The 23,508-nt window shown below is 45.7% G+C and overlaps 1 protein-coding gene across 1 annotated transcript in view; it reads right to left on the bottom strand.

The window, feature by feature from the left end:
• Positions 1–23,140, bottom strand: part of LOC121167490 (MAGUK p55 subfamily member 7-like) — a gene marked incomplete at its 5' end in the record, with an annotated part of 68,842 nt that extends 45,702 nt beyond the window's left edge. The window contains 8 exons of the mRNA XM_040996935.1: positions 1,727–1,791; positions 2,205–2,401; positions 2,570–2,644; positions 5,569–5,654; positions 6,084–6,165; positions 11,611–11,742; positions 20,615–20,695; positions 23,032–23,140. Of these exons, the coding sequence (XP_040852869.1) occupies positions 1,727–1,791; positions 2,205–2,401; positions 2,570–2,644; positions 5,569–5,654; positions 6,084–6,165; positions 11,611–11,742; positions 20,615–20,695; positions 23,032–23,140 (827 nt within the window). The remainder of the gene's footprint in view (positions 1–1,726; positions 1,792–2,204; positions 2,402–2,569; positions 2,645–5,568; positions 5,655–6,083; positions 6,166–11,610; positions 11,743–20,614; positions 20,696–23,031) is intronic.
• Between the last annotated feature and the right edge of the window lie 368 nt (positions 23,141–23,508).

Here is a 23,508-nt window from a genome sequence, read left to right as displayed (position 1 = left end):
GTGAAAGACACCAATTTTCTGTAACTTTTACACAACTCCAATCTCTCTGAGGGAAGCCAAATTTACTATGTGCTCGGGGTTCACTTGGATAAACTCGATCAGATTTATTTGACAATAAATAAGATCTATGTAGGAGAACAAATAATATGTCTCTTGGTGAGTTTAAATATCATCAAGACAAGACAGGGAAATGGAAAAGAAGGGAAGGAGACAGGAAGGGGGGGCGAGATGAGAATTACTACTGAGTGGTACTGAAGAGCCAGAAACAAAGAAGCTAGCGCAATGAGGACACTCTGGTGGCAATCCTGGAATAAACATTCTCAGGTGCAAACACTGAGATGTTGACACAACAAAGAGAATATGCAAATAAAGCAGATACCAGATCCTTCACAACCACTGCTTCTATCTCTCTCTCTCTCTCTCTCTCACACACACACACACACACACACACACACACAATCTACTTGAATTCTTTCAGGGAACACATTTGCACTGGTCCAAAACTTGACATAAATGACAATTCAACCTTGTACCACTTCACAGACTCCTCAGCGGCAGGTTCAAAGACAATCACAGTCACTCTACTTTCTGAGTTTTTGCAAGCTGGAGGCCAGGTGTACCCAGCATGCTGGGATGAACACACCAGTCCCCTACCACCCTCTTCCCCAGTGTAATGGAGGCTCAAAGCAATAGGCAGGTGAACAGCTTGAGGCTCTGTCCAGCTGCAGGGGCTGCAGTGGAGTCAACCCCTGGCAGACCATGCAGGGCTCACAGCACAGGCTGCTCATGTCCCCGCAACTCCCATATAGGGCTCGCAACAAGTGCTTTTCCCTTCTGCCCAGACGGGACACCAGAGGACCAGCAGGCTTTTGCATCAGTGTTAATGTCATAAGTGCCTGCTTGCTGTGAGATTTATTCTCGGCTGCAGTTTGGCTCTCTTCAGATGCGATTCCTGGGCTATAAGTGCCTACCGACTGACAGGAATATAACAGGAGATGTGAAAAATGCAGTGATACCAAAAACAGACGTGGGTGTAAAATTCCAGGACCGTTTATTGGCTCATTTCACTTTTGCAGGTACAATTTCCATGCTGAAAACACGAGGCCTTGAACACATACACACACACACACCCCTCTTAAAATGCCTAGGACAGTGAGACATTTGGGAAAGGCTGAGGTGGGAAGTAAGAAAGGCCGAGAGGGTGTCCACAGGAAAGAAAACTCATCGCTATTCTGGCTCTGGTTTTTTGGGAGTCTCACACTACCTTTTCTCTTACTCAGTCTCTTTTAATCTAGTCTAGCAATAACTCCAAACAGATGGGCAAAAGGTCAGAGTTTTGATTTGTGGATAAGAAAGGAATATCTTGGCCAAGCCTCTTGGCTTTGGAGAAGTAAGCCTAGTCCTTAAGGTCTTGGGAGTCTTTACACAACTACCCAAGTATGGAAGTCAGAGAGAGCAGCGGTTACTTGTGACTTTCTTAGAGTGAGTTATATATAGCTCCTTACAAACGACCCTGGTCGCCTCTTGGAAGCTGCAAACCGATGTTAACGGTCCTCGTAGGACTTTCCCACTGGCTGGGCTCAGTGAAAGCTACTGCAAGGTAGCAGCAAGGTAACAGGACCCCTTAGTCTCCACCGCCTCCCTTCCTCCCTCCCCACCCTCCCGCACCTGCCTTAATAGTCAAAAAAACAATCAGCTTCCTCTGCATTCTTAGGAGCATACTTACATGATTTCCTGTTGGAGACTTTCAGGGGCTGAACTAATACCTCTGTTCGTCTCAGGGCCAATCTCCTGCAAGAAAGAAGATCATGATGCTGATCAGTTTCCAGCATGGGGCACAGGTACATATAGCACCAAAACGCTGCTGAAAATTTCAGGGGGGCAGTGAAAATGAACACAATTCAGCCCATTCAAGTTCAGAACCAAATCTTCTACTGTCAAATCAGCCTTTCTATCTGCAGCCTTCCGGCTGCAGATGGTGATGTACTGTTCTTTACTCACTGCAGCAGCAGAAAACGTGGGGTGACCGGGGGCTGCCCTATTATATTTGGACATCATTCATGCTAACTTGGATGAAGCAGATCCAAACCTGAGGGATGAAGCCTTCTCAGGCAAGGATTGAGACACATCATATTCTCTCTTGCGAGCAATGGAAAACAGAAGGTCGGCTGAAGAAAGGCCACTGTTATGCACCTGTGGCTCACCTCTCCTGGAAATGCTTGGAGGGAATCAGGCCTGCCCGGGGGTTGGCGTCGCCCTCGTGCCTCGCCTGCCACCATGTGGGGTCGTCCTGGCTCATGATCTGAAGGATGTCGCCCTTCCGGAATGCAAGTCCGGCCTCCTTACACGGGATCGCCTTGTCCTCACTGGGCTCATAGTCAAACAGGGCCTTGAGGAACATCTGGGAAGAAGCATTGTCGAAGGAGAAGAAACAGCACAGAAAATGGAGGTGACGCAGACTGCACACCTTCCGAGTTAGGCAATGCGTGGGTGTGAGACACACACACACACACGAAATGGGCAAGCACTACTCCTCCCCCGCCCCATAAGGCTTTCACGCACTGATTACCTTGCCTTCTTTGGAGGGTGTCTCCTCTTTGATGCTGGGTATAATCTTAAATGTGATGGCTCCCTGAGACTGTGCCTGAAGACAGACCAACACAGATCACTCTAAGAAAGCTAGGACTGAAGACAGCTGAGACCACACCAGGAACAGACAACCTCAGGGTTCCTAGCCTGAGTCAGACAGTCCAAACGCAGCAAGTCATAGATGGCAATTCCTGGAGCCTAAGACAGCACTAAAGCTCTTCAAGGACATTAAGAAAAAGTGACCCACTCACAGTCTACCTTTGCTTCCCGTGGACTGAATAATGTCAATGAGCACATTCTACTCTTGGCCACACTACATCAACAGAGGACCAGGAGGGAAAAACAGGGTCTCACGTAATCACAGTGTGACTTTACTGAAACAAGGCAACAAGTGAATGGCCAGAAAGAAACTCAGGATTCTATCAGTGGCAGTGCCTAGCAGAGAAAACTAGAAACGACAGCCCTATGGAGGCCAGCATCAGGGTGGAGCAGGGATGCTGACTGGGTCCCATATGCTCCACTTCTGACCTTGCTCCCTACCAATGGCCTGCGAAAAGCAGGGGAAGACAGCCCAAGTGTTTGGGTGCTTGCTATCTATTTAGGATACCTGGATGAAGCCCCTGGGTATAGATTCTCTCTCCCCCCACCAAACTTCTTTGTACCTCTAACTTCAAAACATTTGAATAGACCTTAAAAACAAAGACAGTCCTAACTATTGGATTCTGGGTAACGTACACCATCTATGCTGATTAAAGCAAACAACATCAGCCACAAATCTATGCTTTCTCACACAGGATGAGTGTGGCCTTAAACGTACTATTAAACAAATCTCTATGTATATTTCTTGTTTCAGCATTTGAAATGATTTCTGATTGCCTGTTACTCCCTGCTAACTTGTAATCTCCACTAAAACACTGAATACCTGGCACGTATTCAAGAGAGCTAAGGGAGTCCCTTATTGCAGTAAGGTTTACAGTCGATTTGCAGATACAAAATGAAGACTGTTCATTGTATCCTTGTAAATGAACTTAAAAATTAGTATCGTCCAGGCCTACAGTAACTCCATGCAAGTTTCAGATTTCCCAGGACACCTGAAGTTGCTTCACTGTTTAGCATGCTTAGGATTTTCAGCTTGCAACACAGCCAGGCCGATGAGAGAGGATGCTGACAGGTGTGTCACTAGCAGATGCCACTGACTGAGCACCTATTTGGAACCAGCTGTGCCCTACTGCTTGACCTTTTATATACCTCATCTCATACTATCCTCAAAATGTTACTGCAAGATAGTTGTCTCTTCTCATTTTGTCATTTAAAACATTAAGGAGGCATAAACAGATTATAGCATTTTCTTAGTATACAAGGGCTGGGATTCCAAATTCAGCTGAAAATCCAGGCTGGAAATTCCACACCATAAAAGGCAAGTCCAACTGAAGTGTGAAGTGCTGCTTCCCAAAGAATCTGTTTTTGTTTTTTTGTTTGTTTTTTTTTTTTTAAGATTTTTTTTTATTGCAAAGTCAGATATACTGAGAGGAGGAGAGACAGAGAGGAAAATCTTCCATCCACCGATTCACCCCACAAGTTGCCACAATGGTCAGAGCTTAGCCAATTCAAAGCCAGGAGCCAGGAGGCTCCTCTGGGTCTCCCCTGCAGGTGCAGGGTTCCAAGGCTTTGAGCCGTCCTCACAGCTTTCCCAGGCCACAAGCAGGGAGCTGAATAAGAAGCGGGACTTCTGGGACTTGAACTGGCGTCCGTATGGGATCCCGGTACGTGAAAGGCCAGGACTTCAGCCGCTAAGCTACAGTGCCAGGCCCAGAATCTGTTGTTTTAAAAGTGGACTTGGTAGGAACCTGGGCTGTGGTACAGTGATGCCAGCAACCCATATGGCCACCAGTTTGAGTCCCAGCTGCTCACTTCTGGTCCAGCTGCGTATTACTATTCCTGGGAAGGGAGAAAAAGGTGGTCTGCGTGTTTGGGACCCTGCCACCCAGTTGTAGTTCTCAGCTCCTGGCTTCAGCCAAGCCCAGTGCTAGCTGTTGCAGCCATCGAGGGAGTGAGCAAGCACATGGAAGAGCTCTGTGTCTTTCCCTCTGTTGCCTCTATATAACAAGCCAGTCTTCAAGCAAACAAAAAACAAATTGATGTCATAATACGAGGCATCTTCTTTGTGACTGTCTCTGACCTCCTTCTCTGAGAACAGAATTCAGGACAGCAAGTGTGGACATTTCCTTGACTCCAATCAGAAAATATGTGGCATTTACATTTAAAATCCCAGGGTCTATGGAACTGTATCATATAATGATAATAAAAAGAAGTAAAATTTAAAAATAAATAAAATACACTTGGTTATACGTAATGACTGTATTCCTGAGTTGCTTTATCACTGTAGATTTCTATTACTGCGCTAGTAATAGCATCGATAAACAGAAGTTTTAAGCCTGTACATAGTTAAATGTCACTGAATTAGTTCTTAATAGTCCCTGAGCCTGCAACATTCATTCATGTGAATTTCACTGCTGTTTGCTCTGATTTCTTGGGTCTCTGTGATTTTTTTTCTTTTTCTACTGTATTTTTCATTTTATGATGCAATTCCATAGGCTCTGGAATTTCTCTTACCCCTCGCCCCCAGATTCCCTCCCCCCAGCGGATTTTCTTGGGTCTCTTCTAAGCTGAGTGGTACAAAATCTGGCTGTGAAACAGTGCAGATGGTAATCTGTGAATCATAAAGGTATTATGTCCAACATAGGGGAATAATTTATCCACACAAGTAGTGATTACCATTTAATGCTTTTAGGGAAGACAGAGAACATGGGGCAATAGAGCAAAGCTAAAAGGAAAAGGACACACTTTGGACAAAAACATCAAATGCACATTATAAAAGTCTGACCCTTCCGGCATTCCTCCTGCTCCTACAAGCAGACTTGCAGCATCTGAACTATAGGCCTTTAATCCTTTTAACTTCAGAATAAATGTGCAGCTCACCAGGATCTGTATGATTTCCTCGGGTCTTTTGTCTTCCACTGGGATCCCGTTCACTTCTCGGAGCTCATCACCAACGTGAATCAACCCTGTGATGCAGACAATTTGGGACATGAAAAGGTGTCATCTGTACCTGAGTCCACCATGCGCGCAAGGCTGGGCTCCCATCTTCCAGGGAAGGAGCAGAAAGTAGGCCCTTATTCTTCTGAGGTTCCTGATGCCGGGCCAGTTACCAGGGGATGGATGGTGCTGGCCAAGCAAATCTAGTGCCCCAGTCTTGGCCCGGTAATGTAGGTCCCCAATGTCTTACAAAATAAGCTGCGTGTTCTAAGGAGCACAGTTCCCATCAGCAACACCAGAAGCCAGGAGTGAGAATTTCTCACCATTCTTTTAAGTTTCCAGCACTTGCGTCAATGTGCTCTCCCAGAGCACGGAGCTGCTCTGCACCCCACCGTGCAGCACCCACTCCTGAAGCACACCCACCGCTCGCCTATGGCTCTCATCACTTGGATTCCTACCACTGCGATCTGCAGCACCTCCTCTCATGATCCGAGCCACCACGATGGCGCCAGTCTGCTCATCCTTCTTGATGGTAGCCCCCTGGAAAAGAAAAAAAAAAAATAAATAAGCTTTGTGGATGAAGTTGAGTCCCGGGTAGAATGAATAGGGAGCTGGAAATAGAATATCCCTTGAGAAAAAGTGAACTCAAAGAATTTGAAGGCATGAGATAGGAGGGCTAGAAAACACGCCCTCTGCCTCACCAATCCGACCAGGGACAAAGGAATCCACTCCATGTATCATGTGAAGGCCTCAACATAACTGAAAGAGTTTGAAATCTTTAACTTTTTCAAAGGTACAGAAAATGTAAAATGTCCATATCTTTCTTTATTTTATTTATTTTTACTGGAAAGGTAGATTTACAGAGAGAAGGAGAGACAGAGAGAAACATTTTCCACCTGCTGGTTCATTGATCAAATGGCCACACAGTTGGAGCCGAGCCAATCCACAGCCAGAGCCAGGAATCTCTTCTGGGTCTCCCACATGGCTGCAGGGTCCCAAGGCTTGGGGCCATCCACCACCGATTTTCCGGGCCACAAACAGGTAGCTGATTAAGAAGTGGATCAGCCGGGAGACAACCAGTACCCATGTGGGATCCCAGCACTTACAAGGAGAAGATGAACCACTGAGTCATTGAGCTGGGCCCCATATCCTCTTTCCTTTGGACACATGCCTTATATCTGAATGTTTCTTGTTACCTTTCACCGTGACCATACCCCATGAAGAAGGTGGGAGAGTGATGGGTGTGTGAACAGAGAAAACCAAGTAAAACCCAGCCCTCAGGCAATCTTGTTAGCAAAGGCTAAGGTAAATCACCAGAAACCAGATGTGTTCCTCCAGGTTCTTAATGAACTTCCACTATCCTTGGTGCAATGCAATGCACATAGGTACTTCAAAAAGTTTGCAGCAAGTCGCATTTATAAGTTTGTTTTGATGCAACATAGTTTTAAAACCCATGCTTGGGCCTGGCATGATAGCCTAGTGGTTAAAGTCCTGGCTTTGAACGTGCCGCGATCCCATATGGTTGCCGGTTCTAATCCCAGCAGCCCCACTTCCAATCCAGCTTCCTGCTTGTGGCCTAGAAAAGCAGTCAAGGATGGCCCAAAGCCTTGGGACCTGTGTGGGAGACCCAGCGGAAGTTCCTGGCTCCTGGCTTTGTACTGGCTCAGCTGTGGCCATTGTGGCCGCTTGGGGAGTGACCCATCAGACAGATCTTCCTCTCTGCCTCTCCTCTTCTCTGTATATCTGACTTTCCATGCCCCTCCTCCCCAAAAAAAAGATCTATGCACATGAAGGAACTGCAAACATCTCATGGAAAATTTTTCCAATATAAACTATCCATGGACTTCAAAATTCATTTTTCCATGAGCTTTATGATGCGCCCTCACAACAGACAGCATGGACAGGGGTAAGGATTGGCAGGCCAGGAGGCACAAAAACGTGATGACAACATCTGAAGAAGGAAAAACTGGAAGAGGTGAAGGACAGCCAGGTTGGATAGAGAAAGCCCAATAGATGTGGAGGTCAAAGTGCAGATTATGAAGGCTGAGGAGGTCACTGTGAGTTAATTCAGTTTCCCTCTGAAGGAAATGGAAATCTTGCGGACTAAGAGCAGAGGGTGAACTCCAGAAGGATGAGTCCACCAGCTGTGTCCACACTGAAGGAGGGAAGCAGTGTAACTTGGCTTTGCAACTAACTCTACAAGGAGAAGGCTTCACTTAGAACATAGTTTGGGAGGCTCAAGTCCACCACAGCGCAGCCCCACTGCTTGGCACCCAGCAAGGGTAGCTGACAGAAGCGTGGGGGGAGTGTGTGCGGAGAACCACCCGGTGAGCCAGGATGCAGAGCGAGTAGCTGGGCTCACCTCATGCTTTTACAACTTCCTTGCGAGAACTCCTTCCTGTGGGCACGCCTCAGGGACATAAGGCTGTCCCACCAGGTCTACCTCCTAGACTGTCTCCTAGTTTCCACCCTCTTAGTTTAATGAACTTAAGACTGTGGGGCTGACACGTCTGCATGGTTTAAGGGCCAAAGCATATTCCGACTAATGCAAAAGGCAAGGATGAAAGCAATGAAACACGTCAGAGACTGTTGCGCTAATCCAAGGGAAAGATGGTGGGGTTTGGAGTTGACTTGCAGGAGTACAGGTGATGAAAAGTGGTCTGGAAATACAAGTGCTACTAGCACAGCCAAAAGGATTTCCCCATGGGGTGGCCACGGGATACAAAAGAGAAGACACAAAGATCAACTGGGTGTGTTTTGGCTGAGCAACTGCAAGGTGGAATTACCATCAACTGAAAGCCAGAAAGACACTGGATGGAACAGACTTGGGGACAAAGATCAACAGTTTATTTCTGGATATATGAAGACTGAAATATCTATTAGTCATCCAAATGTAAAAATCAAGCAGACAGATGGATACACAAATTTAAAGATCAGAAGGAAGGGCTGGAAAAGAAACAGTCCCAGAAGTTGCTGGCATACAGACTTTTTTTTTTTTTAAGCCATGAAGGATTAAAAACACTTCCAGAAGGTTTGGATGAATAGGAGCACTCCAATATGGAAGGGCTGTCCCGTGACAGAGGGGATGCTGGTGCTTCATCTGTTGATTCTGTTGCCCCAGGGGGTAAAGGTAGACTGAGAAACAGCCCTCCTGCCTCCAAGATCCTGCCTCTTGACACACTCCTCTGTGTACCCTGCATTCAAGAAGACTCCTATTTCCATGCTGCTTTCCAAACCTCCATTATCACCACTCCCTGATGGGTGGTTAGCATAACAGAGTGTGTGATAGTAACATTCACACTCAATAACACAGGCATGTTACAGGTGACCTGTGTAAAGTGACCTGGGGTCAGCACTGTGGCAAAGCACATGAAGGTGTGCCTGGGATGCCAGCATCCCATATACGACTTCCGGTTTGAGGTTTGGCACATCTGCTACTGACTGGCTCACTGATAATGCACTGGGGAGAGCAGGGGATGGTGGCCAAGGGCTTGAGCCACTGCCACCCACATGGGAGACCCACATGGAGTTCCAGGCTTCCTAGCTGTGGCTTGGCCTAGACCTGACCTATTTCCCTCCTTTTCTCTATTGTCCTATTACTCTGCTTCCAAATAAATATATATATTTAAAAAAAAAAATACCCTGAGATCCAAGAGAGAGTATTTTGAATGAGGATTGAATCTAGCATTTTGTAATTTATGCATTGTTAACATCATCAGGAACCTGGCCTCAGCCTGTCCTGCTCTTGGCAACATCCAGAGAACGCTTTGGAATTCCTAATACCATTCAAATTTGCTGCATCACAGCTCAAGTCCAGAATGCACTTGAGGAGGTCTCTTCTGGTTTGCTGTCAGGAACCTACAGCTCAGCAGCAGCAAGCGACTTTCCACCATGGAACAGGGGGCAAACAAGTACCGAATCCTCGTCATTCCTACAGAGATCACCCAGTTCCAGCTGGGAGTTCATGTCACCACTTTATCCCTGGGTCTTATAACGAGAACTGCAGGAACTTCTTTTAAGATCTTATTTATTTGAAGGACATAGAGGGAGACAGGAGCAGAAAGACAGAAAGTGGATTCCCATCAGCTGGTTCATTCCCCTGAGCCAGGAACCAGTAATTCCATGCCAGTCTCCCACATGGGTGTCAAGGATGCATCTTATGCAAGAAGCTAGAGTCAGAGCAGAGCCTGGAGTGAACCCGGGTGCTACAATGTAGAAACCAGGCACCCCAATTGGCATCCTCACCACTGTACCAAACATCACGGTGTGAGCCTTGAGAGCTCCATTTGCCATCCAGCTCCCTGTCGATGCACTTGGAAAAGCAGCTGCAGACCACCTCGAGCACATGGGCCCCTGCAGCCATGTGAGACCTGAATGGAGCTTCTGGCTTCAGTCTGGCCCAGACCTGGTCACTGTGGCCATTTGGGGAGTAAATCATTCTCCCTTGCTTTCTCTGTCTCTTCCTGTTACTCTGTCTTTCAAATGAATGTGATAAATCTTTCATTAAAAAATAGAACGTATTACTAATGCATTATCTAACTCTTCAATATAGCCCAGTCTTTCAATTGCCTTCCTAACTAGGTGAACTATTTCTTAGTAAAAGATGTGCAGAATCCACCAAGCACGAGCCATTCATGATGGCTGAATCCTGGAGACAGCTTTCTCTGCAGCCCATGTGCCATGCCACCTCCACAATGAAAACACACAAATATTTAGGTTACTCTTCTGAGTGCCACAAACATGGATGGGGAGCACAAGCCTTATAATCTAAGAGGAATCCATGCTAACCTGGAATACTGAGGAGTCTTACAATGCCCACGAGTGGACATCAGGGGTTCAGCTGACCCCTTTATCTTATCCTGAGCAGAACTACAAATGCACTTATCAATGTATCACACACAAGTAAATCAAAAAAATCAAAAGGGACAAAGTACAAAGACACAGGAAGGAAGAAAGACTGGCAGTGAAAGCTCAAGAGTTTGGTGTGCTACTTTGCTCACCCATTAATGGTGATACTAGGGGCGAGCTGCCTTGCCTCTTTGAGCGTCAGCTATCCACAGTCTACAAATACAGAGAAATGAGACCCAGCAGAAGGACTAAATATCATGTGTGTAACATATGAACATGGTGCAGACAACTATTGTACTACCAATAATTGGCTCATTTTTCACCGAGTCTTGTTCACTGTCTACTGCATCAGGGGGCACAGGAGGCAGCACAGGCCGGCATTACTGGGCCTTGGTGTCTCATGCAACACACAGCTGCTGCTTCCAAGCAAAACTGCCTGGGCCATGCCCGCCCTCCAGAGACCTGTGCACTCTGGGTGTCATCACCATCTCACCCTTCACTTCCAGACTCTTTCCAGGAGCCCTGCCCCCTCTGCTTCCCTTGCACTGCCATAACAACACTGTCAACTACATCGGGTCACAGGTCGACCCACAATGGCCTTTCCCTTTGAAGACCAGGAGTATAATTCACAGACTCCTGTTGGGGGCAGAGTGGCATGGTCCAATCTACCAGAGACTCCTTTTCAATATGGGATAAATTCCGCTGCATGAGTAGCTAGTTCTGTTTACAGTCTGTAACATCAGACACCTAGTCCATCTCTCTCCAGTGCCTGAGAGTAAGTTAGCTTGCCAGGAGAGCCCAAGGTAATCTTTTTTGTTAGCCGTGCTGCTTCAGCTCAAATCAGCCACCTTTGCTGCATAGGGAGCTTTCGTTTCTGTCTGTCAGCTGGGGACATCATCAAAACGATTGCTACTTACAACCAGGAGCATGTCTGCCATTTTATGGGGCTTGGCTTTCGTTTCTCGACCTCGTATCCTGTGAGGGTGAATGATCCCCTTGTGACAGCAGAGTTTGAAGTCACCTATTTTAAAGGGAGGTTGCATGACACACGCAGCTGTCAGATCTGGCTTGATTAGACTGTCTTCTCAGAGCCCAGCTGGAAATGGAGACCCTTCCTCCCCCCGCCGACGCACTCACCAGCGGTTCTCGGTTTTTGACCAGGCGGATGATTTTTACGGAGTCCTCCTCCTCATCAAGGTCGTCAGGCATGGGCGGCAACACAGGGTCATAACTCTTCTGAGCCACAGTGTCGTGTACAGACAGCAAGGCCTGCGGAAGTCACAGGCTGGTCAAGAAAAGGAAATTCCAGACCCCAAACAGTGTCCCCAGTGTGACCTGACAGTGGCAGTAAGGCAGGACCTGCCAAGATGACTGATAGGAGGGAGTTTGAGGGAGGGCCGGCAGACTGCAGCCTGCAGCAGGTGGGGACAGGTTGGCGAAGAGAGAGACGGGGCTATGCGTGTACTGCCAACGAGAACTGGCAGTAGGAACATGAGAATCCTATAGATGTTTTCTTTCCTAAATTTTTCTCCACCAGAAGAAAACACAGGGAGGAGATAGCCCAAGTGCTTGGGAGATCTGGATGGAACTCTAGGCTCCTGGCTTTAGCCTGGCCCAACCCTGACCAAGGTGGCTATTTGGGGAGTGAACCAGTAGACAGAAACTTGCTCTCTGTCTCTCTAACTCTACCATTCATATAAACAAATAAATACTAATAATGATAATAATGAGAATGAAGGCCGGGATGAAATTAACAGGGACACCCCCCCCCGGAAAAAAAAAAACAACAGCAAAGAGGGACACAGGAGATAAAGGACACTGAGCTTCCAGAGAGAAGCTAAAAGATGGCAGCCCATGTTGGTCCCCACAAAGCTAAGTGCTCAGGCTGCAGAGAGGACCCAGGTGTGACTCAGCGGGCTCCCAGAGGGGAGGAACCAAGCAGGAAATCCGAGAAGTAGAGGAGCAGAGTAGAGGGAGGATGATGGGATGAGATCAAGTGAAACACCACCCTGCTGACCCTGCTGAGCTGTGGCAATCTATGCAAAGTGCTGTGAAGCCATGGCATGCAGGTGGGGATGGCCACCCAGGTCCAGAGCAGGGCTCCTCAGCCCAGGGATAAGGGGCACCCAAAAGTCATCTCATCTGGCCACATCTGCAGCCAACTTTGGCTGTCATGATTGGCAGGGTGGTGGGGGGAGATGGTGCTATTCCCACATGGTACACGGAGGCCAAGCATGTGCCTGAACACAGGATGGTCCTTGTTTCCACCCAAGGACTCAATCCCCCAATAGCATCAGTCTCCAGACTGAGGAATCCTGCAGGAGAACAACCCCTGAGGCTCACAAGGCGCAGGAATCGGCCCCATTCTCACCTGCGAGAGGGGAAAGCCTTAGCACTCCCATGGCATGGTGGAGAGTAACTGAACTGGTGCGGCCTCAATAAAGGGGAAAAAATCAGCCCAAGAGCAAATGTATTAGTCTTACCAAATAAAGTTTAATAGCAAACAATCAAGTAAAAAAATTTATCAATAAATCTATCAGGATCAGCAGTGTGGCATTTCAGATTAAGCTGCCATCTGCAATGCCAGTGTCCCGCATGGGCACTGGTTCAAGTCCCAGATGCTCCACTTTCAATCCAGCTCCCTACTAATGTGCAAGGGAAAACAGCAGAGGATGGCTCACGTCCCTGGGACTCTGCCCCCACGTGGGAGACCAGGAAGAAACTTTTGGTTTTGTATTGGCCATCACAGTCACTGGGGAGTGAACAAAGGACAGGATCATTCTCCCTGTCTCTCCCTTTTGCTCTTTAACTCTAAATTTTGAATAAATAAATAAATAAATCTTCCAAAAGCAAAGCAGGGTCAAAATGTTTTCAAGTGACTTAACTATGTAGCTGAAAAAACTTTCAAAAATATTATGGATAGAAACACAAATTCTTCCTGCCTCAAACAGGCTAAAATTCGTAACTGCAAACACAAGTCTGCAAACAAAGCAGAGAATATTACAATAAAGAAAAAAGCAATAAAAATAAAACCCTGATATTACGCAGAAGGTAGACAAAAAAATCTAAAAGTGATTTTTTATAACTATATTCAAAAGCTTGAAAGAAATGGCTAGGGGAACATGAAATAAGAAAAACAGAAAAACATTTAAATCAATATTCTAGAATGGAAAAAAAAAACACAATGTAAGAAATGAAACCATACCCTCAATGAGATTAACACAACTTAAATAAAGGAAAAGAAAATGTGAAAATACTCCATGATTGCTTTAAAAATACATCTAAATAAGTCTATATGTTCCAAAGTTTCAAAGTACAGAAGCATAAAAAACATAAATAAGAGCAAATTGCCTGAAATTAGAAACCGTTGAAATCACCTATAGGAAAATAACATGTTACTTAGAACGGCACCATTTTCATCAAAAAACAAAACAAAACAAACAAAAACACCTGAGCCACAAGACAACAGAAGAGTATTTTTAAAATACCCCAAGACGAAAATAAGTCCTGGGGCCGGTGCTGTGGGGAAGCAAGTAACGCTGCCTCCTGTGACACCAGCATCCTTCATCAGAGCACTGTTGGCGTCCAACTCCCTGCTCACGCACCGGCAAGGCAGCAGGAGACGGCCCGTCACCCTAGGGAGACTCAATGGAGCTCCAGAATGGGCTTCGGCCTGCCTAGCCCGGCTGCTGCAGCCAGCTGGGGAGTAGACCAGAGATGGAAGAGCTCTCTTTCTCCTTTCTTGTCACTGTCTTTCCAATAAAATGTCTTTAAAAAATTTTTTCAAATCATACGTAGTGTCCATCTAGAATTCTATAGCTAGCAAAGTTTCTTTTAGAAATGAAGGAACATTGAGAAATTTCTGAAGGTTTACAAAGGTGGGGGGAAATACATCACTAGCAACAAACGCACTCTAGGAAATATTGAAAAGTCTTTTGGACAACAGAAAAATGACAGCATATGGGAACACGGGTCCACATAGAGCAATGTAAAGCACAGAAACACCCACCATCTGTCACGCACACAGTAGAAACAACAGAGATAAAAGGTAAATAAATATATTTTAAATAATGCAGTTATTATGGCTGCAGGTTCACAAACTGCAGCCACATGTCTTCTTCTTAGCACTGGAGCCAGTTCCATGTCTGGATTTTCAAACAAGCTTACACCTATCAAGATGACTTTGTTATTAGCTATGCTTTATAAATATTTCTGGCTAGCAACATGTTTATATTTGGGACAGCTGCAAATATAAATTCTATCTTCCTGTTCTACATGCAACAAGCTTATTCTTCAACACAACACTTTCCTTTCAAAGCGCTGTACTGAGATAAAAAATGTGTTTCTACATGCCATAACCACCAATCATAACTGATGCATTTACCTGTTGCTCCTAAGTGAAACTAGGCCTTGAAATCGTCAGGCTCAGCCCCCTCCCTGGGACCCCCTGTTTAACTCCAGGGTCTGGGGATCTGTCGGGGCCACAGAACTCCAAGCACAAGTGACCCCGACTTATCCCTCCAGGATGCCTGATGCTGGGCCTTAGGGTTAATGCAGCCTTGTTCACTCTGAAGGATCCTGCAGTAATTGCTGGGAAAGGAAGATGAAAAAGCATAACACATCTCTTTCACTTCATTATCTTTCTGGGAATCTACAAATCCCTCCTGATGTCCTAACACATCATGTTCTGGTAGCCCGGGGATGGTGATGCAGACAGGTCAAACCTGCCTTGCTTCCTTCCCCCAGGAACAGCCTCAACTCAAGCCCACATCCCCAGTCAAGGCCTCTGGACAGCACCCAGGCTGCTGTTCATGTCCACACCAGAAGAAGCGGGCACACGCTCTTCCACCTGCCTGGGCCTTTGAATGCTCATTGTCTCTTCCCTCTGGTCACAACCTGCAGTTTCTTTTATCCTTCATTGCTTTTCTAGACTTTAAGATCATGGCATGGCAGGTAGGCTGTCACCTGTGATGCAAGCATCCAAGTAGGCGCTGCTTTGTCCCAGCTGCTCTGCTTCCCATCCTGCTCCCTGGCAATGGCCTGGGAAAGCAGTACAAGATTGTTACGGTGCTTGGTCCCCGCACCCACATGGGAGACATGGAAGAAGCTCCTGGCTTCTGGCTTTGGTCTGGCCAAGTCATGGTCACTGCAGCCCTCTGGGCAATGGATTATCGGAAGGTGCATGATCTTTCTCTGTTCCTCCCTTTCTCTGTGTAGCTCTGACCTTGAAATAAATAGATCTTTCAAAAACAGATTTAAATAGTAAGATTAGATTTCATAGACATTACTGACTTGAGTAAATTTAATTTTTTAACATGGCAACAGACAAATTCGTTCAAACTGGACAAAAATTTTTATGACTTTGATAGTTGTCAGGGGAGACTTATTCCAGATTGACAATCTATTTCCTAACTGTTAAAGACCTGAAGGCCACAAATGGCACAGGGAAAATCTCAGAACTCCTCAGCAGCAAGAGGCTCCTAGGAGTGAAACAGGATCTCTACTTCATATGCCTGTGAGTCAGAGAACACGATTGAAGAGGCTGCCGAGATATGAAAGACTAAAATGGGGGGAAAGTTCCAAAATTTGATAATTTACACTGAACTCAATGTACTAGCTGCATCATGGTACAAACACAGAGCTATAGTCTAGAGACAAATACGGTTGCCCCACTCATCAAGAAAGAGACACACGAGCCAGGTGATGCAATGCAGTGGATTAAGCTGGTTCTTGGGACACCTGCATCTTATTTCGGAGTGCCTGGTTCAAATCTTTCCCATCCAGCCTCCTGCTACTGTGCCCAGGAAGCAGTAAATGATGGCCCAAGTATCTGTCACCCTTGTGGAAAATCCAGATGCAGTTCCTGACTTCTGGATTCCCAGAGATCATTATATAGAGGGAGATGGGCCAGGTATAGAAAAGCCAAATATCAGATACAAGATTGCTCTTCATCTTTCCCTCCCTCCTTTTCTCTGTCACTCTGTTTAAAAGAACAAATCAATCTTAAGAAATAAAACTATGGGGGCAGGCATTGTGACACAGCGGGTTAAGCCACTGGTTGGGACACTGGCATGTCAAAGTGTTTGGAATGGAACCAGCCTTGATTCTCACGAGTCCTGGAGGCAGCAGACAATGGCAGTGCTTGGGTCCCGGTCACCCCAGTGGAGGGAGATCCGGCTGGAGTTATGGGTTCCTGGTTCCAGTCTGGCCCAGCCCTGGCTGTTGTGGAGTAAACTGACAAAGGAAAGATCTCTCTCCATTCCTTCTGTTTGTTCGCGTGTGTTTCACACAAACAAACAGATCTTTAAACACAATCATCTATTATCAAAAAGTGTTATTTTGGTTTAGGTCTTAATCATGTAGAGGAAAAATGTAGATGAAAATGACAAATGGTCACATCTTATTAAAGACAAATCACAGATCATTTCTATAAATAGATTGCTTCCCGCTTCATTTAGCTTTTTTTTTTTAAGCTTTTCTTGAATGGCTGTGTCTATATCTTTAGTCTCTAGTGTGAATATTTTTCCTCTAATCCATTATCACATACATATCAAATTTTCTTGCTGACACTCCACAGTTCAATATAGTTACACTTTATCTCAAAACCTTTTTAGATTTCATTCTAGCAGAAACTTCGTTACTTTTTCCCAAAATGATTAACCAGTCAACACACAAACCCACCCACATTCCATTTTCCTCCATTAGGGTCAGGTCATGGTTCACCTGAGTTCTTTCTAGAAGCTTCCTTCTTGCTGGCATTCCTGCATTCAGGACTCTCCTCCCGTCGCACAGCACCTCCACCACAGAATCTCCTGTGTGGGTAAGGTGGAGTGGGGGTACCACTTCCCTACCTAGGCCCCTTCAATTGCTTTGCCCTGTGCTTAATATGTCCACCACAGCTGGGGGTGGGGAAGCATGTGGTTTATCACAGAAACAGAAAAAGACTGGCACAGAGAGCTACACCGGTACCAGAAGTACAGTGCAGAGTCCTGGGGCTGGCCCTGCTTGGCAGGGGAGCCCCTTTCCCTCACACGGGGACCACTTTCCGGCCTCAGACTTCACCCCTTCTCTTGCCGGGTGGGATTCTGCCTACTGCAGATGCTGACACAGTCCCCTGCTCCCTCTGGCCACCTCCAGCTCACTCTAGGTTGGTATGCCATCTGTTCCATCGCACAGCCAGCAGCTCTCAGGTTGGCAGCTGGCACGCTTCCTGTGTGTTCCTCAGTATTTCCAGATATTCTACCCCTGCCTTTTATTTTCTTCAAAGGTGTATTTACTTTCTTTGAAATGCTTACAGAGGAAGGGAGGGAGGGAGGGAGGCAGGCAGGGAGAGTTGGGGCGGGCGGGGCTGGGTGGGTGGGTGTGGAAGAGAGCTTCACTAGTTTACGCCCCAAATGGCCAGAAAGGCCAGTGCTGGGCAAGGCCAAAGCCAAGTGCCAGGAGCATCTTCCATATCTCCCATGTCAATAAAACACTCCCAAATACTTGGCAATTTTCTGCTACTTTTCCCAGGTTGTTAACACAGAGCTCATGGGAAGTGATGCAGCCGGGACACGAACCAGAGCACATATGGCGTACTGGTGTGGCAGGTAGTAGGCTAACTATTCCACAACACCAGCCCGCCTCATATGCCCTTCTTTGCCCAATTATGTCTCCTTTTGACTGCATTAATCAACAAGTTTTTCTCTTTGAATGTTGTATCTAGACGACCTGGCATGCAGTAAGTATGAATAAGTATCTAAGAACAGATGAAGGTCTGTTTCAAAGGACAGTTACAGATCCTTTTTAAAAAGTGCTGTTACACTGAAGATACACTTTGGTTTCTAGTAAGGTGAACTGAAAATTTAAAGTAGCAATCTTTACAAATAATTCCACTATCCCTTAAAAATGAACAATATTCATATAAACACATCAACATAGCACTTTTCATATTTTAATGATCAGCCCAATAGGTAGATGTCATATTCCGCCAAACCACATTTCTGTTTGAAGTAAGAATCATGAAAGCAGCAAATATTTTACCTTTCTAGGATAAAAAGTGGATACCCTTGTCAAACAGTCTAGAATGCATGTTGAACTGAACTTCCACAGAAGTAAGATTCAAGGTGTTAACAGTTTGCATAAATCCTTTTCAAGCAGAGCAAAGTTAACTGTGATGTCAAAAAGAGAAGACAGACACATTCACCAGAGCCTAGCTCGCTGTGAGCTACCATGGCCAGCTGCAGTGGGGTGTGTGTGTCCTCAACCACCGCCTACCAGAGTTCCTGCACACACGAACTTCACGCCAACGCTCACACTGCTATGTAACCACATCATCCATTAACACATTTCCCACATGATGCAATTATTCAACCATGATACAATTTTATCTACTCCATCTCCTTGAACCATTTAGTCACACCTCACTCAGGAGTTAAGTGCCTATTTTCATCCAGTTATAATCTCTGTGTTATTAGCCACTTTGATTTCAAACACAAGTGAACACGTATTAAAATCAATTCTGCTTTTTCTTGAAACATCTCTTTAACTTCCAATATTCTCAAACCAAAGTTATCATGCATACCACGCTCTGGCAGACAGTAGATGTTATCATGTGAAATCTCAGATAAAGTTGAAGACCCAAGGCAGGGCTCTCACGTGAACTCCGAGTCCCAAGCCAGGGCTCTCATGTGAACTCCGAGACCCAAGGCAGGGCTCTCTGAGTGCTCCATGCCCGAGACTCTCAGCCCCTGCACACACTCCTGTCGACTCTCCTGCAACTTTCTACTCTCACCTGATCCTGCTCCTTCAGAACAGATGGATCAACTTCTGAACTGATCATTCTAATTCACGTTTAACCACGCCTTCACTTCTCACAGTAACACATTCCCCATGCTACCTTCTGCTTACACAAGGGGATTTAGACACTGTCATTTATGTGTGCTTTTCATTTGACACCATCTTATTTTCAAAGCATTAATTCCACACCAATTTTAGCATATTTCAAAGGATACCTCTCAAAGAATAAAATCAGCTTTTCCAGTGGGTCATGAAGTTTCTCTCAATACCTCTTGAATACTTACCACAGGCATCATTCAAATGACCTAATTTTAATTACTTTTTGATTAGTATAATCATTCCCACTATGGATTAGCATAATCAAATAGCACTTTAATTGTATGATTATCTCAGATGCAAATTTAACATCCTAAAACAATGCATAGTTCTTATATTGAAGTACAAAATGTATATTTTTAAAGCAATCGAGGCACTCATGACATGAGAATAAAAGAGAGCACATCTTCAAATGCCTTTTCTGGACTAACTACATTTGGAAGAAAAATAAATAAAACATTCTGGAGGAAACGGATAGAGAACAGAAGCCACGCCCACTAACACTAACTGCTATGTACATACAAATATATGAATTGGTACTTATATATATAATATATATATAAATTTGAAAGCAGAGACAGAGCTAGACAGGCAGAAAGAGATTTCAGCCACTGGTTTAGTTGAACTTCAGTGTTTGCAACAGTTAGAACAAGGCCTGGCCCAAACCATGAGTGTGGGTGGCAGGAGCCTAAGCACATGGGCCATCGCCAGATGCTTCCCAGGCACACAGTACCAGGAAGCGGCATGACAAGCAGGACTCTGCCCAGGCACTCCGCTCCAGGACGCAGCAGCTTCATGTGGCATCTCCACAAGTGCACACACACCTGCTCACACTGCTCCCTTAGCCTGCTCATCAGTTAGCAGAAGGACCAGAGATGAGGAAGAAGAGGAACACTCAGTCGTACAGACAGACTTACGTGTCAAACATGTTGGAATACATGAAGGGGTCCAGGAAAACAAACCTCAATAAAATGACGAGAGGGCTCTGCATTCTATACTCTAGTCTGGCTAAAAGAAAATGACCTTGGAGTGACATGCTGTTTGCCAAATTCGATCCTGAGCTTCCCACCGAGCGTATTTTCTTGAGTTTCTCACAACATAGTCAAAAGCGCCACTCTTTTATCTCAATGGGATCCAGGCTATTAAAATACTGCGTGCTATTGAAAACACACTGGCTTGAAAACTGACGCCTGAAACAAAATCGCTCTGCAGCCTCAGAAGGCGACCCTGGTCAGGGCTATTCATCCCGGGTGCGACGTGTCCTCACCTTCACGCTGGGTTTGGACAGCAGTTTCAATAGCTCTCTGACATCATGGCTGCATGGCTTGCCCTGGAGCTCGTCAGCCAGCTGCAACGGAGATTACATAGGTCAGTTCCCCTCAAGTGATCTCCGCGAGGTCCCATTGTGCTCAAGGCCGAGGCTCCCTGCTGTGTGAGAAGTCAGGGAGGATGCAACAGACCCATGCATCCCTGCTCCTCTTCTGGGGCCAGGCTCTCTGCTGAGGCTCAGCTCCAGCCGTCCTGCCAGCCAGATCACCTTCTGATTTATCACAACGGGGCAAACCCTGCGCTCCATCTACACAGATGGTCTTCTGCCCACGGACAAAGAGCCCTTGTGCAAAGAAACTGGATCAAGCTTTGACACTGCACACACATATACAAGGAAAGGGGCTTCTGAATGAGCTGGTGAAATCCACAGGGCTTCCAAACCCCATGGGAGCCACAGTGTTTAGAGCCAGGTAGAAAAGAACCAGAGGGATGCTAATGGAGCAAATGGTCTGAAACTTTTATTATGTTTACCTACACACCTGGAGCAGTCTGTTCAATGTTAATGAATTAACCAGAGTGACCTGTAAGAGACTGACAGCTACCTACGTACCAGAAAAAAGCTGACTGCACTTGACCTGACGGCTAGATTTCCCACTCGCTGCGTCTATCTAAAGAAAGGCCTGGAGTGTAGAACCTACCCCATGCTTCCATCAAAAAAAGGCCTTTCTACCCGATTTTAGGCTACAAGAAGCATCACACAGTTTTTAAAGCAAAAATGCAAGATTCTGAGAAGTGCTTACATTTTATTGTGGAAGACATGACTGAAAATACAGAAATACATTTCCGTTTTGAAAAATAAGCTTCTCAAAATGCTGCATGAAATGTCCACTTGCCTCTGCTACTCCTGGCAGGCTGCAGATAGTAGTTGTTATCTCTGAGAACAAACTCTTCTTCTAAGAGCAGGTCATAATATAAATTCTGCACCAAACTTAATATAGTCGTGATAAGTAACTCATTAGATTTCAAAGACTGCTTTTCCCATTTCAAGAGACTATGTGCCAGGAATTTTTAGCTTACAGAAAACGCTCTCCTGCCGCATAATGCATCATAATACATTTTAACATTTCAATGTGGTCCCTAGATGAATTATAAAATTCTTCAGCGTATTGTATGGTGGGTTCTAATTTTTCTAACAGTAATGTTGCTGTAATCTGATTGGGTGTCCATGTCACAGATATTTTTTACACAACTTTTTAAAAACCCTTAGCCTTCTACCTTTTAAAGCTGCTTTTCTTGTGCTGCCACGCACCCTTATTTAGGCAACTGGACACCCACATTTCAAAAGCTTTGGTTCTCAAACAAAAAGTCAGCTTCCTCGCTAATCCACTATGTCCCATCCTCCTAGCATAAAACCCCTGTGGTGACTTAAGCAGTAAGTGTAGCACACACAGCAACCTGGGAACAAAGACTGTGCTGCGGAAACACTCGCCCAGTGGGAAAGCTGCCGCCACACAGGCTGCACAGATGCATCATTTCTAGAAAAAAAAATGGAAGAAAACTATTTGTGGGCTAAGCATAGGGTGCACCACATGGATGGTTGATTAGGCTGTTTTACGTTTTACAGAAAATATATATCAAAGAAAATCAGCTTTCTGAAGGTGGTCCTTTTACAAATTATATGATCGCCCTTGTATGTTACTAAGCTGATTAAATTTTGTTTTATCCCTAATGAAAGACAACATGGAAATGCTATAAATCAGCTGCGTGGTCTCCCTAAAACCCGCTTTCACACTCAGCATCCTTCTCAGCCAGCCCCGTGGCCTTGCAGTTTGCCCAGGTGTGCTCACAATTCATCCGAGTCGCAGAGCGAACAGCAAGGATCAGCACGTCAGAAACCCTCTTCCCTCCTCCCCCACCCGCAACCAGACTTAAAATTATAGCTACAGGAAATTAACTACTCCATCAATGCCAACTGCCTCTAAAATTTATTTTTAATTTTTGGTTATGAGGGTAATTTGGAAAGGTCTAATATCCATAAATCATTATGGTGCTTTATATAATCCATTTAAAAACAGTCCTGTCTTTCTCGTGTCTTTGCGCCTCACTCCTATCCCAGCATCTGTCAGCCACCAGAGATCTCATTTGTGTATTTTCCACAGCATTCCACCTGGCTGTGACTTTCCTCCAGGCACAGCAGGAGTCGAGAACTTCTCCCCAGCCGAGCATGAAGCTAGGCACTTTCTATGACGTGGTTACCATGGCAGGACAAGGAATGTTACCAGGTGCAAGAATCTTCAGACCAGGAAAGTGAATGGGAACCAGTGGGAGGGCGGCAAGCTGAGGGACAACCAAGCTTTGGGCACGTTGGTGGTTCCTGGTCTGCAGTCACAAGACTGCAAGCGTCTGTCCACTTACGTCTCCGGCCAAGGCTGCAGCGCTGTGCAGAATGGGCCTGGGGCTCTGCTTCTCGTAGCAGTGCAGCTTCTCATGAATCTGGAAGAGAAGCAAAGGACTGTCAGTTTGCCTGTGGTAAGTGATTGCAGATATTAAAACACTGTCAAGATCACATGTTCAGCTCAGTTCCCCAGAATATTCTTAATGAAGGCAATGCACTTGCATGAACCTGAGGACGACACACGCAAGTACACCTGTGTGTGTACATGCCACATATGTGCGTATGTGTGCACAAAATTCATTTGTTACCCTGGCCCGGTGTGTCCAACACAGAGTCACTGTATACAACTCACACAAGAACACAACCTTTGCTCTCCCGCTGGGTAAACATGTCTGTTTCCTAACATGAAATTTTTCAGCTCCACTGCTTCATTCCCTCAAGTGACAGCGGTAGCTTATATTTCTGCTCCAGACTTAAATTATGATTAGAGTGCAACA

The sequence above is a fragment of the Ochotona curzoniae genome, unplaced genomic scaffold, assembly GCF_017591425.1.
Source record: "Ochotona curzoniae isolate NIBS_2020 unplaced genomic scaffold, NIBS_Ocur_1.0 patch378, whole genome shotgun sequence".
NCBI classification, from domain to species: domain Eukaryota; kingdom Metazoa; phylum Chordata; class Mammalia; order Lagomorpha; family Ochotonidae; genus Ochotona; species Ochotona curzoniae.
The sequence above is the reverse complement of the archived record's forward strand: the minus strand, read 5'-3'. Positions and strand labels throughout refer to the sequence as shown.